At 40.0% G+C, this 20,822-nt stretch overlaps 4 protein-coding genes across 5 annotated transcripts; 2 read left to right on the forward strand and 2 right to left on the reverse strand.

Moving 5' to 3' along the window:
- Nucleotides 1-1,369: 1,369 nt before the first annotated feature.
- On the forward strand, nt 1,370-4,011 carry LOC116189367 (malate dehydrogenase, chloroplastic-like). Its single transcript, XM_031519008.1, has 3 exons — nt 1,370-1,590; nt 1,679-1,754; nt 2,470-4,011. The coding sequence occupies exons 1-3, from the start codon at nt 1,534-1,536 to the stop codon at nt 3,711-3,713; spliced, it is 1,377 nt and encodes a 458-aa protein (XP_031374868.1). The 5' UTR covers nt 1,370-1,533; the 3' UTR covers nt 3,714-4,011.
- A 164-nt stretch (nt 4,012-4,175) lies between these two features.
- On the reverse strand, nt 4,176-5,216 carry LOC116189145 (protein RKD1). Its single transcript, XM_031518686.1, has 2 exons — nt 4,747-5,216; nt 4,176-4,617 (listed from the first exon to the last, which is right to left on the reverse strand). Exons 1-2 carry the CDS (start codon nt 5,047-5,049, stop codon nt 4,342-4,344), a joined length of 579 nt encoding a protein of 192 aa, XP_031374546.1. The 5' UTR covers nt 5,050-5,216; the 3' UTR covers nt 4,176-4,341.
- Nucleotides 5,217-10,625: 5,409 nt separating this feature from the next.
- LOC116189419 lies at nt 10,626-13,827 on the forward strand. 2 transcript variants are annotated; one of them, XM_031519072.1, is made up of 8 exons: nt 10,626-10,778; nt 11,499-11,802; nt 11,970-12,041; nt 12,387-12,454; nt 12,583-12,739; nt 12,885-12,971; nt 13,057-13,146; nt 13,398-13,827. In XM_031519072.1, exons 2-8 carry the CDS (start codon nt 11,521-11,523, stop codon nt 13,527-13,529), a joined length of 888 nt encoding a protein of 295 aa, XP_031374932.1. In that variant the 5' UTR covers nt 10,626-10,778; nt 11,499-11,520; the 3' UTR covers nt 13,530-13,827. The 2 variants fall into 2 exon arrangements, with proteins under 2 accessions (XP_031374932.1, XP_031374933.1); XM_031519073.1 differs by having other exon boundaries at nt 10,763-10,900.
- Nucleotides 13,828-17,230: 3,403 nt separating this feature from the next.
- On the reverse strand, nt 17,231-18,435 carry LOC116187056 (gibberellin-regulated protein 6). Its single transcript, XM_031515640.1, has 4 exons — nt 18,205-18,435; nt 18,014-18,049; nt 17,881-17,914; nt 17,231-17,727 (listed from the first exon to the last, which is right to left on the reverse strand). The coding sequence occupies exons 1-4, from the start codon at nt 18,274-18,276 to the stop codon at nt 17,546-17,548; spliced, it is 324 nt and encodes a 107-aa protein (XP_031371500.1). The 5' UTR covers nt 18,277-18,435; the 3' UTR covers nt 17,231-17,545.
- Nucleotides 18,436-20,822: the final 2,387 nt, after the last annotated feature.

Genomic DNA, 20,822 nt, shown 5'->3' on the forward strand with positions numbered 1-20,822 from the left:
GGGAGCTAAAGAATGAGGACCACAATCAACCTTTTCTTTTCCCCCCCAAAATATATATCGACTGAATATTTACTCTGGGTTTGGAGTCTGCCCTTTACATGCCGGGCTGGTAAACAATGGGCCCTCTTGTTCATCTCTGGCGAAAAGGGCTCCCTTCTGGGTGGGCCCTAATGGGCCCACTGAATTTCTTTTTTTGTGACTGCCCAAACGATAAATAAAATTTCAAAACTCAATTTAATCATTGGAACTTTCATAATACGACACAAAAATTCGAGAGGAAGAATCAAAAGATTGAGCTCAACTCGGAGTCGGGCTATAACGATTTCTCATGGTTGAATCACGACTTAGTTGTCCTGGGTAAAATAATTCTTCAGAATGAGACTTCAAACATGATTCCACGTATTATTTTTTGTTATCAGTCTTGGAAAACTTTTGTAACCAACATGCGCATGCTTATTTTTGAAACCATCAGTTGTTTCAATGAAGAAACTGTGGGAGGAAAATCCATATGATGTGAGTCAAATCTGATCCAACGTCCCTAGAAAGGGCTCATGAGCCAGAATTTGGAGCAATTTCGGGGCAAGAGACTAAACAAATCGATGAGGTCATTGATTTGAGAGCACGCTTCTATTATTTTATCTTGTATATTTATTTTGTACTCTCTTGACAACCATGAATATATCAGCAAAAAGTAAATTTCTAGCAAATGTCTTGAAATATATAGAAGAAATTCGAACCCGAAACCTTAGAGTTACCAAACCACGTGAGAATAAATTTAGAACTATTAAGTATTACCTTCGATACTAATGTTTCTAAGTCTTATATTTCTTTTGTACAATCTAATAAATCGGATGAGTGTTTAGACCTATGTTTTTAGATTGATCTAGATCAGTCCTATGCGCACTTACCTCATATGATGATGAACATCCGGAGAAATAAAATCAATCAAACATCGATGCCATTCCATGGACCTGGCATGCGATAGTAGTCACTATTTTTTCGGCCGATCATAATTAACTTGCGCGATGTATCTATTGGAGGCATTTTTCTGAAGATTTCTTCATTAATCGTCATCAATGTATCTCATGTTTGACAATCTATGCACCGAAACTTGAAAAGGGACCATCATCATACTTACGCATTCTCAATCTTAAGTCACCTTTTTTGGCATAATCATACATTTTCCAAAAAAAAGGAAAACACGCCACCCTTTTTTCATAGTCAGAGCCAAACCGAATTCGACTAAAATTAGTCTCTGTCGATAAACTCTACTCATATCTTAATCCGAAAGGGGTAGTGCGAGGAAAATTAAACATTAGGGTACCTTTCGCATGTCCCACTTCAATATGATGGATTGGGGGAAATAGGTAGTGGGAGGAAGAAAAGCTACAACCGGAGATTTAGATATAGCCGTTAAAAAGGTCCAAGAACCGAACGGCTGCAAGTTACCCAGCGCGAATTCGATCATCTCTCACCGGTAAGGTCGATCTTAAAGCGTTGATCTGACGGTGAAGAGAGACGGCTAAACCGCACATGAGCAAAGCAAAGAGATCTCCCATAACAGGGCTCGGACCGTACTTGAGACTGTCCGTATGTTGTATTATTATAAAAGGCCACACATTTGGTATAAATTATTAAACATTTGTTGAAAGGAGGTCTGATTCATTCAAGACTTCAGGCGGAGAAACTCAAGAAGGAGAAGGAAGAGAAGAAGAAGAAGAAGAAGAGTGCAACCTCCGACAAAAGTCCATCAGGTGAGCTCTTCAATCGACACCATCGCTCTCATTTCTATCCGGGTCGGGAGAAAAATCTGATCTTTTTGGCTTCTATGATCACCCTTCTGCCATTGTTTGCCCTGTTTCAAGATTATCGCAGTTACACCTCCCAAGTCCCAAGATTTTGGATTCCTAGGGCGTATGATTGTTCTGTGGGTGGTTCTTTTGCTGCGCATATGAGGTGTTTGATGGATCAATCAGTTTGTTGATTGGTCTCATTAACATTTGGATCGAATCACGGCTGCTCTGATCTTTCTAGGCTGTTCTGCAGTTTGAGGTTGTTTGTTGTCAGGAGTTGGGATATTGCAGTAATGCATACCTTTCGTTTCGTGATCTCCCGTCGGTATCGATGAATTGTAGAAAACATCGATTTCTTGATTTAGGGGGCGGCTTAGTTCGATAGAAGTGCTTATAAGAATACTGATATGACCGGGAATTTTAAATGCTGCTCACTTTTTTTCTTGATGATGTTCTATTGTCATTGTTTTTGGCTGTCGAAGCAGAAACTATTTGTGCTTTTCCGTTTAGTTGCGGGGTGCTAATATCTGTAGTAGCATTGATCTTGAAATGATATGTATTCCGGGTGGCTGAACCTGTGCATCTTGATTGATTGTCACGAATTCCTACTGGAGAGTTTCTCGGTCGTCTTCTTACCGCAGTCCTCTGATCCATCTCTTTATCTCGTCTGGTGCAGAAATGGCAGCAACAACAGCAGCTACGATGTCGATCGGGTCAGCAGTCTGTTGTGGCCCCAAGACAAGCACTTGCGCTCAGTCCAAGCTCTTCACTCTGAGGCCTACTCCCCGCAACTCGCTCACAACTTTCAGCGGCCTCAAGGCAGCGACCTCTGTGAGCTTTGAGTCCGACTCGTCTTTCCTAGGCAGGGACTCCAGTTCAGCCCTCCGGCGCATGTTTGCCATCAACTCTCAGAAACCAAACCAAAGTCTCCCCTCCAAGAAATCTCTTCAGCCCCAGGCATCTTACAAGGTGGCCGTTCTTGGCGCTGCAGGTGGGATTGGTCAGCCTCTAGCCCTCCTAATCAAGACATCCCCTCTTGTCTCAGCTCTCCACCTCTATGATATAGCAAATGTTAAGGGAGTCGCGGCTGATCTTAGCCACTGCAACACTCCCTCTCAAGTTCTTGACTTCACTGGTGCTTCTGAGTTAGCTGAGTGCTTGAAGGGTGTGAACGTGGTGGTCATTCCTGCTGGGGTTCCGAGAAAGCCTGGAATGACCCGAGATGATCTATTCAACATAAATGCAAACATAGTGAAAACTCTTGTGGAGGCTGTGGCTGATAACTGCCCCGATGCTTTCATCCACATTATAAGCAATCCAGTGAACTCCACTGTCCCAATTGCTGCTGAGGTTCTGAAGCAGAAGGGGGTCTACAACCCAAAGAAGCTCTTTGGAGTCACCACCCTAGATGTTGTTCGGGCTAATACTTTTGTTGCCCAGAAGAAGAACCTGAAACTGATTGATGTTGATGTACCTGTGGTTGGGGGTCATGCGGGGATTACCATTTTGCCTCTGCTTTCGAAGACAAAGCCTTCAGTGAGCTTCTCAGATGAAGAGATTGAGGCTCTCACTGTCAGGATCCAGAATGCTGGTACAGAGGTCGTCGAGGCAAAGGCAGGGGCAGGCTCCGCTACACTCTCAATGGCCTATGCAGCGGCCAGATTCGTGGAGTCATCTCTCAGGGCTTTAAATGGAGATGATGTCTATGAATGTGCTTACGTTCAGTCTGACATCAATGAGCTTCCATTCTTCGCATCAAGGATTAAGATGGGGAAGAAAGGGGTTGAAGAGATCATTTCTGCCGACTTCCAAGGGTTGACCGAGTATGAGCAGAAGGCGCTCGAAGCACTCAAGCCTGAGCTCAAGGCGAGCATTGAGAAGGGGATTGCATTCGCCCAGAAGAAACCAGTAACTGCTTGAGGTTTCGTGTTTCAGTTGTAGAAGGATACTTCTGGTGGGTCTAACCTGAAGTGGCATTTAGTTGTCTCATTTTTGTGGGCTAAAGATTTCGTTGGGTCTTGCGGTTTTTCTTCATCAAAGGACAAATAACACCGAGACAGTGTCGTGGTCTCAAAAGATCCTTACTTGCTAATTGCTATCATAATACAGGGATCTAGTCATCTATAGCTTGAGAATAATGTTTAGCCAGTCACGGATGTTCCCTTTCTACAAAAAAAAAAAAGATAGTTCAAAGAGATATCACACATTTTACTCTTGACCCAAGTTCTCTTCTATATTGGATGCACAGAAGCATCGACTTTGTCAAAGGCTCCTTTTATCAGTTCATTTGCAGGAAAATCTAAGTCATAACTCTTGCATACTAATTGAAGGTTGTGGCTAGCTCGCGACAGAAGAGAGTCGAATCAAATCGTATACGGAAAGTCCTATTTTTTGGATATTAACGCATGAAACAGTCACCCACCAGGAACAATGTACATGCCCCAGTTTATATTTACAGACGGACAGAGCATACTGTGTATTAACATCCTAAGGACTAACAAAAAGAAACTAGAACCGAGTCGAGACTACTGGTATGAGACCTAAAACATCAAATCAAATCATTATCGAAGGATGACAGGGCTCTCATCTCGTCTTCGTCTTCTTCTCCTTCTCGAGCTCTGGAGCTGCTGTTGGAAGATCCTGAATAAGTGATTGCCACTAGCTTCCTCTTCTTGTAATTGGCTTTGAAGCAAGCCTGCCTCAGCCTCTTGGTCTTGTCTTCAAGGTCTAAGTCGGGCAGCTCTTCCATCAGCTTCTTTTCCCTCTCCAATATGGTCACCACCTCCTTCATTTTCCCTTCATTGCCTTCTCCACCTTCCATTTCCTGCAGGAACTTAATCCGACATTGATATATAAAAAGCCGATTCATTTGTTTCAGTGAACATACTGGTCTGACCTCTGCCCGTCAGACAGGATGGGGCGTAATTGATAGTATTTCCATTTCAGATGTTACCTTGACATTTTTTATGAGGGTCTGTAGGCTCATCAGTTTCCGATGGGGCCACCGACGGATGCCCAATTCCCTGCACCTCTTCTTTAATAGGGTAAGCCCTATGTTGAGCTCCTTTGCTGCCCGAGTAATGGGCATATAGAAGTACTCCGAGATAGTCTCCCTCGATAGCAATTCTGACCTGCTTCCATTCCGATCTTCCGACCTGGTGCAACGCCTCGTTGTTCTTCTCTCCACCAGTGTCGTCACTTGGTTATCTTCAACGACGGCAGTTGCTTCACCGTTAATATCACCACTGTACCGCATCAGAATACCCTGCTCATACCCTGCTTTAAAACTGGTAATTGACGCCTGTGGTACTGCCGAGTCCCAGATGTTTATCGCCTCGGGAGGTTGAGAACTCTCTGCAACAAAAATGGCAATTAGCTACTATCGCTTCAAGGTGCAGAAATTCCTTTATAAGATGAGACTAATATAATACGGAGTCCGCGCTTTGACATCTTACTCGCTGACATATGTTTTTGCTTGTTTGTTATATCTATCCTATATGATTGTCCTAGCATATGGACATCAAACAACCCAGAAAATAGAGCACATGCAAAAAAGGTGAATCTTCAAGATAACAGCAACAACCTTGTACCAGAAAACGGCCGTGCTCCAGTGGAGGTGGCCGTGTTGACAACGGGTTGAATTCGGCACTCGCCGACAGTGCAACCAATGGGTCCCAACTAGTCATCGCCCCATGAAGTTGCGCATTCTCTGCGATAAAGATGGCAATTTTTCATTAACACAGAAAATAAGCGGGTAATTCACTTGTGTGTTGCGATATGAATAGAATCACCGGAGTACAAACAATATCGCGACATATATATAAAAAGGAAAAAAGAATTTGTTATAAACGTTAAGCTCATAGCCTCATGGGATTAAATCCTTGAGTGATCAGCAAGAGCGACCTTGGACATGAAACTGGTTTTGTCCAGACTGCGGCAGCACTAATGACGGGAGTTGAAGATCACGATCAGCGGGCAATATGCACGGCATAATTGGACAATTAGGACCTGTTATTCCTGCAGGTTGCTGTTGCTGGGGTTGATCAAATGGAAATACAGAATTCCAGTCGTATTCTGTAAACCCATTGTTGTAATTTCCACTGCAAAATAAGAGAAAATTAATCTAAAAAAAAACAATAAAAGGAATCATACAATATAATACACATACCTCATGTCGAGTGAGTGTATCGGGAAGGTGTAGAACGGGTCTTCGTCCCCGACTTCCTCCTTTGGAACTAGCCGGTCGTTACACATTGTCGTACCCGAACGGAACTGCCAAGAACCGATGAATGCCTTATCCATCTCTTGATGATCTTATACCCCCTTCACAAATGTTATTATGCACTAGTATATATATGTGGGTGTTGAAGGCTGGAGGACTTGATGATGATCGGAGGTTTTGATCAAGAAAAGGAGATCAGTGAGGACAGTGTAAATATATACTTACACACACACACACACACACACACACACACACACACATATAAATGTAAGTATGTAATTATGGAGAGAGAAAGAAGATGATGAGGCGCAAACAACGTAGGATTTGATGATGATAATAATGCATTGAGGGGATAAATAGGGGAATTAAATGGGATAATAAAACTACTTAATAAATAATGACACTGATTTAAGGCCGGCCTCGAAGGTCGTGCGCCGCCAGCCACCATGCATTTGCATGCATGAATATATTGTATATATGTACGTATATATGTATATATGTATATATGTATACGTAACCACGCGTTATCATTAAATTTAGATTCTCCCGCGAAAGGGTGCGTGCGTTTGCGTGAAGAGTTACGATACGATCTTTTTGCAAAAATTAATTGAGAGAGTAATTGGTTTGTAGGGGTAGGATTTGATTGAAGTGTATGAGGCATGGACTTGGACGTCGAGGTCCACGCACGCACCAAGACTCAGGTATATATCTTGACCGATGCGGCTTTGCATACAAAGGAAATGATATTGTAGACGATGTGAATCTGATCAAGAAATATTTCTCCGTGATATCAATTAGAATGAATCATCTCTACTTATCATCACTACATCAAGACATAGGTGTATTATATATGTACTTGATTAAGCCTACATGGCACGAGGATTTTGTGATGAGCCATAATTTCCGACGATGTAAAACTTTCGATCATCTTTGTCAACCAAGAGGACGAATAGGAGATTACACAATTGAAACCGCAGTAATGATGGTTCCTCGCTCCGAGACCCATTTTACTGAATAGCCTCCGACTAATTCACGAAATATAAATGCCGTTCATTTTGCAATTTGAATACAAAACTGTCGACACCCAGTGATTCGGCACGGACCGAGTATGAGGATTTTTAACATCTTCCAAAATTAAAATTTTAAATCCCAATCCTATATTGTCCAGACTCATGACTTTGCATATGCCAATGATTAGTATTCGGTTTCGTGCGAGAAAATACCAATCCAGTTTTGCATGTCTGCGCACGTTATTGCATGTAATTTATTTGTTGTTTGTCTCAAGTAATTAGTTAATCCACTTCTTCACAACATAATCCAGCCATCGCTGCACTTTTATATACACACACAAAAAAAAAAAAGAAAAGGGAAATGATGGAAAATCTCCAGCCGCTGTATATATGGATGTAATTATGTTATGGAAGAGAGGGAAAAATAAATGTTTTCGCAATGAAAAATAGCCTGAAAAATCAAATAGTTTCACAAAATTCCTCAATCTATCAATTTTTTAAATTTTGACCTGTAAAATTATAACGTTTACTTCCGTTTTTCTATTCTACCAAAACTTTAATTGTGGCGTGAAATCTGCTGCTGTGGCCACTAACGATGCTAATATTACCGTTAAGCACTCACATAATTTGAAAATTTTCTCACATTTACTAACATTTCACTAACTCTAAAAATTCTCATAGTTCTAGTACAAATCTAATACTTTTCCTTTCTTTCCAGGCTACAAGCAGAGCGGGAGAGGCTGGAGAGGATATTTGGTCGGATTGTGTGCTCCTCAGAACGGGTAAAAGCATAGAAGAGGGATGTAGGGGCTCTGATACCAATTGTAGGTGCTTCAATATCACTCGTAGGAGCTCTCCTGAACACTAACTAGTATACTTTAATTCGGGTGTGACGGGCCGAATAAATAACTTCTATTAATCACGAAAAATACTTACACAAATACACACACTCTCGCACGCATTTGGATACTCACGCCTCACTATATCTCACGCGCACTCTCTGCTTGTGTGCGCGCGCGCGCGCTCGCTTGCTTGTGCTTATGCATGTATAAACAAAGCAAAGTGCTGCATATGTTTTGTCTGTGATCCTTGCACACTTTGTTTCTTTGTTAAAATTGATTTTCTAAATATTTTCCATAGTCCATAGGTTTTTAGCACCCTTATCAGTTACTGATTATGCTTATATGTCGAAGTCTTTTCCTTCAAATTAGCATCAATGCAGCACCTTTTCCTGGGTCAGGATACACATTTACCCAGAAAAGGTATATCCTTCTACCAGCTTCATCGCGTAGGAATATTATTCACTTAGCAATCAGAGGAACTGACACGATATCTCATCTGCATATATCCCTCCTCTTTTTGGTACTGTGACAGTGAATTTCGATGTTGCAGTCTGGGGGAGTGATCCGGTTTATCCAACTGTGAATTACATTAAAGATCCGAATGAGGCCATTGATTACAGAGGCCCGAACTTTCCATGAACCAATGCCTGATATGCTATATTATCTGAAAGAGGTCGGTATTCTATGTACAGGCACATCAGTGTCCACATAAGCATTTAACAGCCACATCAGTGTCCAAATCTGCCGATTTCATGCCACAATTAACGTTTTGGTAGAATAGGGAAACAAAAGTCAGTATTGTGATTTTACAGACCAAAATTTGAAAAATTAGAAGGTCTAGGAATTCTGTAAAACTATTTGATTTTTCATGCTATGTTCTCTTTCACAATAATATTTTGTCCAAAGTTATTAATCATTGCAACATATACATAGCCCCCAGCCCCGAATGGACGTTCATGGTAATACTCAAAAGCAACACACATATATTTTGAATGTCAAAAATTCATGAAGAGAGCATTTTATTTCATAATAAACTAATTCAATTCGAATTAAATTAGTTGTGATTGATTATTATTATTTTTTTTTTGCATATATTAAAAAATCAGCAGCGGATATGATCTGTTTCTTAGCAAAAAATTGTATAAAACTCTGACCCAATTAATCATTGCGTATAACAAAAAGTTATCATTACCGAGACGATATATCATCAAATTAACAAAATATAAAGAGAGAAAAAGGAAAAAAAAAAAGAGTAGACTTTTCCGAATCCACTGATTATATAGTCTAGTGAAAATTACTAGTTTGGTGCACAAGAATTGTTTAATAACTCTCCTATTTAGTTGAAACCATAACAGTTCCGATAGAGTACTAAACTTTTGCAATGATCAAATTTGGTAAGAAGTACTGCCCAAAAAAATTTGGTAAGAAGTAACGTTTCTTTATGCTCACGGGAGATTAAGGAGTAATCAATTTCAATTTGGTAATCACAGTTGTCATATGAAAACCATGAAGCGAGGTAACCATATATTTCAATTCGATCAACCTATAAAAGCCGACAATTTGGTCGGTCTCGCCGTAAGCAGCGATTTCATAAGTAAAATTTCGGTTAATGTTCAATTTTTACATGTATAATAATATTGCGTTGCTATTTTATTCCATGTTAATGCGCATCTGAAACTTTGGGATGCCTTCAAACACACTTTTTTTTTTTTGGGGGCCAATGTTCAAACAGACTTAAGAAATAAGAAGTATTCTTCTTCCTGATAAAAATCAGAAATTGGACGGAGAAATTGCCCGCTTACTTTTAGAAAAATCTTCTTTATTTTTCTTTTCACGTTTCTTCTCATTTTCCAAATTTATTTCTCTAAAAATTAAGAAATTTTTTTCACAAACTCAAAATTGAGAATATTTTTATGAATAAAATTGAGAATTTTCAAACTCATATTCATATCTAACAATGAAAATTTTCCAATTAAAAGGAGGAAAATTGATGTAATTGGAAAAGAAATAATTTCAAGCCTTCCAATTAATTAAAAAAGAAGAAAATAAAAAGATCGTTCTCCATTTTACATAAGCAAACACATGTTTTACGATTTTCCATTTTTATGAAAATTTTCCTCACAGTAAATAGAGTTTAACGTGGAAAATTTTCTCAAAATTATGAGAAATCAATCCTTTTTTTGGCGAAATTAGGCTATGTCATCATCCTATTATCGAGGCTTTTCATTGCTCGAACGTCGACTCAGATTTTGATCTGGAAATGCTTTCAGTAATTTCGAAATCTTCATTATAAGTCAAGTCCACCTACGTGAAGCATTCTTTACCAATTACACCTTACCTAGGTTAGAATTGAAGTCCAATTTGAAAGCTTACGTTCATCCTCCATTCTGACATGGCATGATCGCATTGGCTTTGGCATCACATGCATCCTTACAGATCACGTCTGAAATTAATAATTCAAAAAATTATAAAAATCTGGAAAGAACCTAAAGTCCATAGATAGACTTGACCAAGACCCTGCCAAACTAACCGGCCGTTAGTTTAACTCACGGTCGAAACAGCATCCCTGACTTTTACGAGTCCATCAAACTCCCCCGTCGCTCAAACGGACGTCACCGTCACCGAGCCTAAAAAAACCAGCTTCGTACTGCCCGAGCCTCAGGCAACCACTGGCAATCATACGCGCACCCGGCGTATGTACACTCAAAAGGTGCAACGCCGCGCTTTAGCCGGACAGGGGTCACTGGGCCTACGTACACCGGGCGCAGTGCCCTCTCTTGGCTTTAACGAAATTGAGAATTCAATTCAGAACCAACAAATAAATGGTGTAATGGTGATGGTGGACTTTCTTCCATTTCTAAGCTGAAACCAACCAAACCCCCCCGGCACGACGATTTCAAGAGCATCGCAGGTCAATTCTTCTCTTTTATTTCCGTGCTTTCTTCATGATCTTGAACGAATTTTCGCATCTGTGCGATCGATGTTCCTTGGAAGTTGGCAACCCGCGTTTCGTCCACTCTGGGGAATCAGCAGGTTTGGATAGATAATTAATGTGGGATACCTCGTCGTTCCTGTTTCTTGGTAATCGTACGAGAAAATCCCACATTCCGAGTTTTGGTTCAATTGGGGTGAGAATCTGTGTTGAATTCATGAGAGATCGACGCGTTTTGGTTTGCGGGTCGGATTTGTTTCGGCTTTTCGTTGGGAAAGGTTACGACTTTCGATTCTTGGACGTGGAATCATCAGGGGGGCCCGAGGGAATTAGAATCTTGGTCGATCTTGTTGGGTTGGAAATGATTAGTTGGAGGGTTGCTCGTAATTGGATGCTGCATTTTAGTCTGGATTTATTCGAAGTCCTGTAATCTAATCTGTTCCCATCATCATATATTTATGAGAAAGAGATGATTGTTAAGTTTGCTTATGTTTATCTAAAACTTAATTTCTCGCCCTCTTAAGTAAATTCAATACTCGGTAATTTTTCCGTGCTCTTCCTGCTTGACCATTTCATAACAAATACGAATGAACTTTTGCCGTATGTCCTATTCGAAATGTTTAATGATATTTCTGTATAGTTTGACTATGTGTTGGCTGTGCTGCGATGGCAAATTGATTCATCTTTCTGGCACTTCAGGAGGCTTTTGTAAGTAGTCGTGATGAGTGATCACCTGGCTTTGTGCGTGGACCGCCTCATACCCCCGGACAGTTTGGAATCGATTAAGAGAGTGGACCCTGAGGTGCCCATTGGTGAAGGTTCCTCTCAGCCTGCTACTTCGCTCTCGTGTGCCATTCAGATTGAGGAAGCCCCTGAAGGTAGTGACTCTAGAGGACTGGAAGAAGACAAACCACTGCTCCAGACTGGAGAATGCCGCATCTGCCAGGAGGAGGATAGCATCGACAACATGGAGACTCCATGTGCTTGCAGTGGGAGCTTGAAAGTAGATAAAGCGTCTCATCTCATCTCTAGTGTTGCAGTTATAATTACTTTCGAGGGTAGCACTCCATTTCTGTTCCCAGGTCAAGTGGGGAGCAGGTTGGTGGTTCTACATTTTTATGTCTGCACGACTTTGAAACCTAACCTGCCCTGTCTTGTATGTGTTCTTAGTTTGCTCATAGGAAGTGTGTTCAGCAATGGTGTAATGAGAAGGGAGATATAAAATGCGAGATTTGCCATCAGGTATCCTCCTCCTTCCCTCAGTTGGAGTATGCTTATATTTGGATATATATTTTCTTTTGGTTTTGCCATCAATTCAAGATCTTGAAATCCATATTGCTGATGTGATTTTTAGTAATGCCTCGGATTTTTCCAAATGTCTCTATAGTATCCTCAGGAGTCGGAAGCAGACTCTACAATTATATCTTTTGTGCAGCAGGATTCTTCTTTGATGAATTGATGCCATCTTTACATACACTGCAGTTCCAGTTGCTATGTTCGACTTGTGATCCACTTTCCTGCCACTGGTATAATTGTTTGCATAATTTTGAACTCCCAATTAAATTTGATGACCCTTTTGATATGCAGTCTTATCAGCCTGGTTATACTGCACCGCCACCTCCCCCACTCTCTGATGATGATGAAATTGACATTGCGTAAGCTTTTACTCTCACTATGCTGCCATAGATATCGGGACAGTAAATTAATAAGAGTACATCACTAACCAAATCTGGTCTTTGACTTCTTGGTCCTTGATGCTTGTCTTTCCTTATCTGGCTCGTAGTGGGGTTTGGACGATATCTGGGACTCCCTTCGATCCCCGAGATCCTCGAAATTTAGCTTTCGCTGCTGCTGAACGGCGTTTACTGGAGGCTGAATATGGTGAATATGCTGAAAACAGTGCTAGCGGAGCTGCATTCTGCCGTTCTGCAGCCTTAATTGTATGTAACAGTCCATCATCATCTTCTTTTCTTATTCTGCTATCTTATCTCATGATACTTGCTCTTCTGGATTATTATGCGATTGATGTCAAAGATAGTTTTCTACTGATTGATGACTTTACCTGTTCTCTCTTTCGCATTGCAGTTGATGGCTCTTTTACTCTTGAGGCATGCCCTATCCATTAATGGCGGTGAGGCAGATGATGAAGATGATGCTTCTGCTTTATTCTCCGTAAGTTATTTGATATCCGCATTCTCTGCATCATTTTTTTTTCTCCTTTTATTTCCTCCCCTTGATTTTTTTTGTTCTTTTACAGCTGTTCTTGCTTCGAGTTGCTGGGTTTCTTCTTCCTTGCTACATAATGGCCTGGGCTATCAGCATCCTGCAGCGTCGCAGGCAAAGACAGGTCACTCCCTTGCTTAACTTTTTTCCTGGAAAGGGAACTCTGCAGTTCCATGCAATTCTCTCTTGAATCATTGTGGACAAATAAAAATGTTGTCTTAAAAATCTAGATTTGAGCAGCGTGACTGCAGGGGATCCCAATCCCTTCTACTGTTTATGCTTAGTAATATTTGAGAACTTTTACCATCAAATGTGGGGATCACATCCAGGACGTTACTTATTTATCTCTTCTCCTTGATTGTCATCTTTCATCAGGAAGCTGCTGCTCTGGCAGCGAATGAGGTCGCCTTCATGATAAGGGCCGCTCATCAAAGAGGTTTGCGTTTCACAATAGCCCCAGGAGGTGCTCTGACCCCGCTTCAGGAGTCGCATCAGTCACCTGTATAAGCTCCTGTCCCCTCTTGAAGAAATCTGTTGTACTATTCGGCTATTGTTGATTGGGGTTTACGGGTTGTAAGGAAGAGAGGAAGAAAGGGGTGTTTCATTATTGTGCTTATCGAGTTTATAACCTATTTATGCACTCTCAGCAGCACCTTTTGAGATCCGGTCTTTATGGTTCACGCTTGTATGTTGTACAGAAACCTCTGGTCCGATCTTTAGCAGCTTTGATGCTTTTGGGGGATATTTGGAAGTTGGTAACTTGGTATCATTGTTTTTGATACTCTCTGGTCTTGTCTGATGATCTTATTTCCTCATCGAGCTCATGTAGTTCTTTAGTCCCTTTGCACTCTCACAGCCCTTTGGAGTACTTGTTCTGTTAAAGTTCAGTAACATGATTTGTATAGCTATTCCCACGGACCTAGTCGGACCCTGGACGGTCTGCTTAGTTTAAGTGTCAGGGCTTGCCAGGCGTGGTGAGCGTTGGGGCTTGAAGAAGTCAGAACCCGACTCCACCTGTCCAATCTATGATCAGGCCCTTAGTATAAGCCCGATGAGCCTAAAGTTTTGGTCGATGGGCTGAGCGCTCCATGACTGTGAAATAGGTGACTGAGATCTCCAGCTTCTACTTTCATTTCTTGATTCCTGGTGAGACGACAAAGTGTTTTCAGTCTATTGATTGAGACGAAATTTTGTTCCGAGTGTTGGCTTAGTTCTGGTATGGAGGTGGCTTTATTTTCTAATTTGAGATCCTTAATTTTTAGCCAATCGAATAGTGGTAAGAGGGAAAGTTCTAAAGTTTTTTTCTAATCGATAGGGAAGGATGATTTTAGGGGAAAGCAACAAGCCAATTAACTTCTTTTTCTCGCTCTATTAATTTGATCTATATAAATAAAAAAAAAGAGGGAAAAAAAAAAAGCAAGGGCCCCGCCCTCAATTAGTTGTTATGGGGTCCCTCTTTTGCCTTGGACTATGACCAGTCCCCATAACTCAATACTTAGCAAAAAAGAAAAGAGCAAGACAATGATGATAAGTCCATTTCTTGATCTCATCTTTGCTATTTTGAATGAAAATACCATAATTCACGTATACATGTATACATATACGCACATATACTCCCATAAATCTAACAATCCGTACCCGTTCACGGCATTTCACTATCCTTATTACATATTATCACGTACCTAAATCGTAAGTCTGATTCATAAATTATAGTTGTTGTTAGAGTGAAGTATCCGATCATGAACGGTCTTGGCAGTTCAAAGATTGGGCAAAGAAAGGCATAAAGAAAACCCATTAAGCACAAGAAACTAAGATACTGTTGTGTTTTGTTGTTTTTTTTTTTTTGGCATGGAGAAGAGAGCTTGGAATTCTAAAGTTAAAAACTTAGAACTCACATTAACGAAATTCTTGTCCCTTTTCTTTTTAATTTTTATTCATTTATATATATATATATATATATATATATATATTTTGGGGTCTCAATCTTCCTTGGAGAGGTTACTGTTCTCAGCCATAACCCGAGATCTCTGCTTTTGATGGCTTTTCTTGCTTCTGCTGCATTCTTCTGCTCAACAATGGAACTGCTTTACATCTTTTATTTGAATGCCTTCACTCATCCCTTCAATGCATCCACTGAGGTTTCGATAAACCATAATCCCGAATCAGGAAAATGAAACACGACATATCGTTAAAGCAGATAAAAAATGGCACATGTGAAACTTAAGTAAGCAAGCGCGATGACACGAACAGTACGCTCATGTTCAGTCGGTCCATCATCACGTGCCGTGTAGACAGTCGAAGACCACGAGGCTTATCCCTGAGCCGCCATGTGTAGCCCGGTAGGTGGGGTGACGCCACGCCAGCGTGGTCGGGTGATTTGGCAGGTAAAGCTAAAGTTGTTCCATTCAAAAGACTGCAAACGAGCTTCTTTGGAAAAAAGAGCAAAACCAATGATAGGGATGTTGATGTTCTTTCTTTATTCTTGGCTTCCCAAGGATTCTTGCGACCAACTTGATTTTGAGCTTTTGTGTTCAAACCTGTCAATGTCAGTGTCTTCTACCAGCAGCCTTATATGTATGTTCTACTTGGGCATTTATATATAATGATTGAGAGATGAGTGAATCTTGGAACGTCTCATAGATGTCGTGGGACCCCAAACTGCCCGCTTTACGCTTTCCTCAACATACCCAAAATCCCATATAAGGAAACCTCTGAAGCTTACCCTCTACAGGAATTCATCCCAACAACCACAGAGATTAGTCGCAGAGAGTTCCATTCATTGATTCGATGGGTTCTTCTTCTTCATCTTCTGTTGATGTTTGCCGGGTGGTGGTGATCGTTCTTCTCTGCCTTGAAGTTTTGGTTGTTTTACCCGGAAATGTGTCTGCAGTCAGGAGGGCTGATCTTGTTCTTGCTAATGAGGAGCACTTGGTTCGGCGTAGTTTGATGGTCGCTTCCGTGCCTGAGCTGGTAAATGAGAAGCAGAGTTTTGCACACGCCCCTTCGATGGGGGCGTTCTTTGATCCTAATCAGTCGAACAAGAGAGGAGTCCCGAAAGGATCCGACCCCATTCACAACCGCTGCTGACTCCTTGAAGTGGGATTTTCGGGTTCCCCCGTTAGGTATACATATAAGTATCCTACAAGAGATGAAAATTGAGGAGGAATGAAGACTTGGGCATGTCTGATTCCTCTGCTTACTAAACAGATGCTGTGTTGTACTTTACAGTACGAACAAACCGGTTATGCAGCAGAATGGAGCTGTTATATAAAGCGGGACCGCATTATACCACGGCTCCATTCTGTTCCATTTCTATTTGTTGTATCAAATGAGTTCCCGAGGCGTTTGAGGGATGCTTTGCGCAGCAGCTCGATCAGGTCGGCGTATTACGTATGAGTACTAGTGGAGTGCTTTTTGATCAGGCTGAAGTAGATATACAGAATTTTCCATAGGAAGATTGATTGTTAATTGTGTTCTCTCCAAATATAGTTCGTTTTTTACACAACACAAACTCTTTGATATTTTCATAGTTTCTTTCTCTTGTACTCGTCAAATTCTTCTATTCATATTTTGTGGCTTCAACTGCCTTACTCTTTTGCTTTCCATGTCGAAGAGCGACATCCGTCGTGGCTCCAATAGCATCAAACTTTTATGTCAAGTTTAGACTCCGTATGTTTATTGATCGGGTGAAAGTTCACATCATTTGTTATATTAATAAGTACGTACGTCCGATGAAATGAGGGAGATGCATCATCGATTCTCGAATATGTTGCGATTTCTAAAACGTAATCTCTCTCGAGAGACCATATTGCTTTTGGTTACTAGGCTTCACACCGAAAAAAAAAAAATTGTTCTCAGCCTGTTGACTAGGGCTATTTGTTTCTTGATAGATAGTCCTAAACGATGAATTCACGGGTCTACAAGGATCCCGGGCCTGCACTCAAATTGAATGGGCCGAACTTCGCAAGACTCAGTGGGCCAAAATGGGCCTGATTGATTACTCTCTGTTTGGTTAAGCTCGGTACACTATTGGCCGTAATTTCTTAAGGGAATTATCAACACATGGAATCGTAGATCGTATGTTCGTTATGATGTGACCCAAAGGGAATTCACAATCTCATAAGACTTCTCGCAGCAATTTCGTGTTCGTTATGAGCACGAAATTATACAGAAGAAGTCTGGAAACTCTTAGTAATAGCAGGAGCAGATGCAAATACATATAAAGATAGATTGGATATAACTAAAGAAATAAAGGGATCTGATAGCTTACATCAAATCAATTGAGAGGGGGCAGAGAGACTGCTGCTCTCATTTGGGGGGGTTTTACTAAACCTCTCAGCAAATGTGAGCCCAATGGATAAAAATAAAAATCCATATAGGTTGGGTCACTGCACTTAATGACCCAATTACAATATATAATTAAACAGCTAAAATTACTGGTTAAAATTGGAAAAAGTAAATGAACATCATAATTGGTCCTTCTTATTTATGATGATGGTATATGTTTGATATAAAGGATGTCTTCAAGGGCACTTGGGGCCGCCTTCCTTGGTCTTCCAGTTGTTGTAGCAAGGGCAGACCTGCTTGTTGCCGTAGAAGCCGGGCGGGACGCAGAGGCACTTCCGGCAGCACTTCTGGCAGAAGAACATGCACGGCTTGTGGTACTGCGTTCTGCTGCACCTCCTCGAACACTGCGGCAGGCACTCTGCACATCGATAATTCTAACTCTAAGTCATGCACGATCACAAAGTCCGAGATCCATGGGACATACATTACACAAGAGAGGAACTTTTCTTTATTTCTTTCTCTCTCTCTCTGTTTTTTTTTTTTTTGGTCATCTTTGCTAATTAAAACTTACGATTGCTGTTGAGACTCCCTGGTCCATACCGATTCTGGAAAACAGATATACACAATCAATTTGAGAAATGAAACAATATACAAACACACGCGCACACACACACGCATATGTAACAAAAGGAGAGAGGACTTACACTGTCCAAGTGATACTGAGCTTCTTTTGCCATGACCTAATTAAGAGAAGTAAAAAGTTACCAAAAGAAGAAAAGGTCATGAATTTTCTCCAGGGAAATATGTATATACAATGTGATTCACGAAAATGGTCAAATTGCATGCAAAGATTGAGTGGGACAGAGAGAGAGGTATAATAATAACAATAACTCGCCTGAGTGGCAACCATGGAAATGGCAATGAGGGACAAGAGCAGGACACAGACAACCTTGTTCATGGCTGCCATCTCTTTCTCTCTCCCAATATCAAGCAAAGCCAAGAGATCAGAAAGATAGAGAAGAGAGAGAGAGAGAGAGAGAGGGTGCTAGAGGAAGAAGGATTTGATGAAGAGGGGACTAAGGTTTGTGTTAGATATATATAGGAGTTGCACGGTTACATTAAGACTTTAATCAATTTCCATTTCAAGTTGTTAATACTTTTTATATATGGTGAATTCAACGGGGGAGTTGATCCATGTTCCAATTATGCCTCCCACTGTACCCATGTGACCATCCACAGTACCCATTAACCCCAAGATCTATCTTTATCTTGTCTATATTGAGAAAACATTCACTTTAGTCTTCGAAATATCATTTTGTCAACAATTTATCCCTCAATCAATTTTACCATTAATTTGGTCATCGAAAGATTAGTTGGTCAATAATTTGATCCTTGAAAGATTAATTTGCTAACAATTTGGTCCCTCAATGAATTTTGCCAATAATTTGGTCCATGAAAGATCATCTGGCACACTGATATTTCGATGACCAAATTGAATGTTGTCTCTATCTATATTCCTATCTATCTATTTATGATTGTTTCAGCCCATGTAAAAGGAAATCGATGCCCGACATAATAAATGGGTGGATGCACTGAGTTTATCTTCTCGTTTATTAAGTCTATGAGAAACAAACGTAAATCATCGTGTCTTTCCCCTATTCGGGGTGATCAATAGAGAAATAATAGAGGGCCATCGAGCAGCTTGGAGCTTCTTATCGTCACCTCAAGACCCCGACACCATCTCTGCCACCGGTCTTTTGAAATGGCCTATCCAACGTGCATGGACTACTAGATAGAGGGGTTAGTTGCAGTGACAATACCATTGATTCGAAATTAGTTGATCTCAGATTCAATTATTATTAATTAGATTCGTGACCCCTTTATTTTCTATTATTCTTTTCTCTTCTAGGCCCATGATCAGCTGCCTGTTTCAATCGAAAGAATATGTATATATATAATCTTGAATCAATTAATTAAAAGGTCATGCTATGCGAAATTTTTCAAAGTGTGACATGATTTTCTATGCGCTTGATTTTCCCTTTCGGTGCGATAGTAATCTTGACATGATATATATATATATATATATATATAATATAAATAATCTCGAGTCAATTAACTAAGACATTTTTGAGTGAGGGAACATCATTCATTTTCTTTTTCTTTTTTTAGATTATTTATTATATTATTTAGTTTATTATTATTATTATTGTTAATTTTCTGACAATACTCCAATTATATGGATCTATCTATCCTTTTTCTTCTCCGTTAATTGCTCCTGAATGAAAATGACATTTACCTTATTCATTCACACTCTGCATATATATATATATATATATATATATATATGTACACACACATATATATGCAGTGCTGCAGATTTGGGTATGGTCCCACTCTCTCCACAGAAGACTAGATATATTTACCGATCGAATCACACTTACATTCCCAATCTTTTGTGTACTGTACTTGTCAATTTTATTTTTCATTTTGCACCAATTGCAATATCTTTTTATACGCATGGCATGGTTAACCTAGTATTGTAATTCATCCATTAGCTAGTCGATCCTCTTAGATAGAGACCCAATCGGGATTGTGCCTAATTTATACATGATAAAAATATATATAGCATTAGAACAACAAAATAACAGTAATTAAATTGTTACGAAAGAAGGTCAAGAGACCACTACGATATGTCCAAAATAAGAGAAGAGACCAGAGCCCATTTGCATCTCGATGAAGCACACTGTATCCAATGATAAATAATGAGACGCTCGACTAGTAAGGTGGCCAGCGCTTATGGTATATGTAGGTCTGACGTACACATGTTTCTCGATATTTACCTAAGATATTTCCTGAAACAGCAGTCAAATTCTCGGGTTATTCAAGCAAGAATGTCAAGATTCCCTCTTAGGCTATTTTCCTATATATATATATATATATCAAATCTAGAGATCATTAGATTCATTATTCTCGTCTTTTTCACCCTCAATCATGGGTAATTATCTCTTAACACAATCTCCAAGGCAACTAATACATGTGCTCACATACCTTCCATGTACTCCTGTCCTTTCATTATTAGTACCACTCACCAGATCAACTGTCAGTGTTACCTTCTATCTTCATCATAATTTACTTGATGTTTGCAGGAATATCTTCAGTTTATTAATAGTACATTCCCAAAACAAATATATATTACTGTGACGAAAAATAGGCAATAAAGTTTTTAAAAAAAAACAGTATAGATTTGAGAAAAGGACAGTATTTTTTTTAACAGTAGAAGGTTTTGTGTAACGGTTATATTAAGTGGTATTGTGTCACTAGGCACATAAAAAAAAATCTATAACTATCAACAATAGTATTTCCTTTTATAATATTTCTAAAAATTAATAAAAATTTGTAAACTCTTATTGGTTTATAATATTACCACGTTGTATATCCATTAGAGATAAAAGTTTCTCGTGTATGAGTATTCCACGTAGTACAACAGTTTGTCACAAATTTAATACCATTTGT

Source organism: Punica granatum, chromosome 8 (assembly GCF_007655135.1).
Source record: "Punica granatum isolate Tunisia-2019 chromosome 8, ASM765513v2, whole genome shotgun sequence".
Classification (NCBI taxonomy): domain Eukaryota; kingdom Viridiplantae; phylum Streptophyta; class Magnoliopsida; order Myrtales; family Lythraceae; genus Punica; species Punica granatum.

What these genes read in the sequence shown, in the direction of transcription:
- LOC116189367 (XM_031519008.1), top strand. Translation starts at nt 1,534, where the DNA reads ATGAGCAAAGCAAAGAGATCTCCCATAACAGGGCTCGGACCGTACTTG. An exon ending in GACCGTACTTGAGACTGTCC is followed by an intron (nt 1,591 to 1,678) that starts GTATGTTGTATT and finishes TCAAGACTTCAG; the next exon opens with GCGGAGAAACTCAAGAAGGA. An exon ending in CTCCGACAAAAGTCCATCAG is followed by an intron (nt 1,755 to 2,469) that starts GTGAGCTCTTCA and finishes CGTCTGGTGCAG; the next exon opens with AAATGGCAGCAACAACAGCA.
- LOC116189145 (XM_031518686.1), bottom strand. Translation starts at nt 5,049, where the DNA reads ATGCGGTACAGTGGTGATATTAACGGTGAAGCAACTGCCGTCGTTGAA. An exon ending in CCCTCATAAAAAATGTCAAG is followed by an intron (nt 4,618 to 4,746) that starts GTAACATCTGAA and finishes AAGTTCCTGCAG; the next exon opens with GAAATGGAAGGTGGAGAAGG.
- LOC116189419 (XM_031519072.1), top strand. Translation starts at nt 11,521, where the DNA reads ATGAGTGATCACCTGGCTTTGTGCGTGGACCGCCTCATACCCCCGGAC. An exon ending in GCCGTTCTGCAGCCTTAATT is followed by an intron (nt 12,740 to 12,884) that starts GTATGTAACAGT and finishes TTCGCATTGCAG; the next exon opens with TTGATGGCTCTTTTACTCTT. An exon ending in ATGCTTCTGCTTTATTCTCC is followed by an intron (nt 12,972 to 13,056) that starts GTAAGTTATTTG and finishes GTTCTTTTACAG; the next exon opens with CTGTTCTTGCTTCGAGTTGC.
- LOC116187056 (XM_031515640.1), bottom strand. Translation starts at nt 18,276, where the DNA reads ATGGCAGCCATGAACAAGGTTGTCTGTGTCCTGCTCTTGTCCCTCATT. An exon ending in TTTCCATGGTTGCCACTCAG is followed by an intron (nt 18,050 to 18,204) that starts GCGAGTTATTGT and finishes TCTCTTAATTAG; the next exon opens with GTCATGGCAAAAGAAGCTCA. An exon ending in CTCAGTATCACTTGGACAGT is followed by an intron (nt 17,915 to 18,013) that starts GTAAGTCCTCTC and finishes TCTGTTTTCCAG; the next exon opens with AATCGGTATGGACCAGGGAG.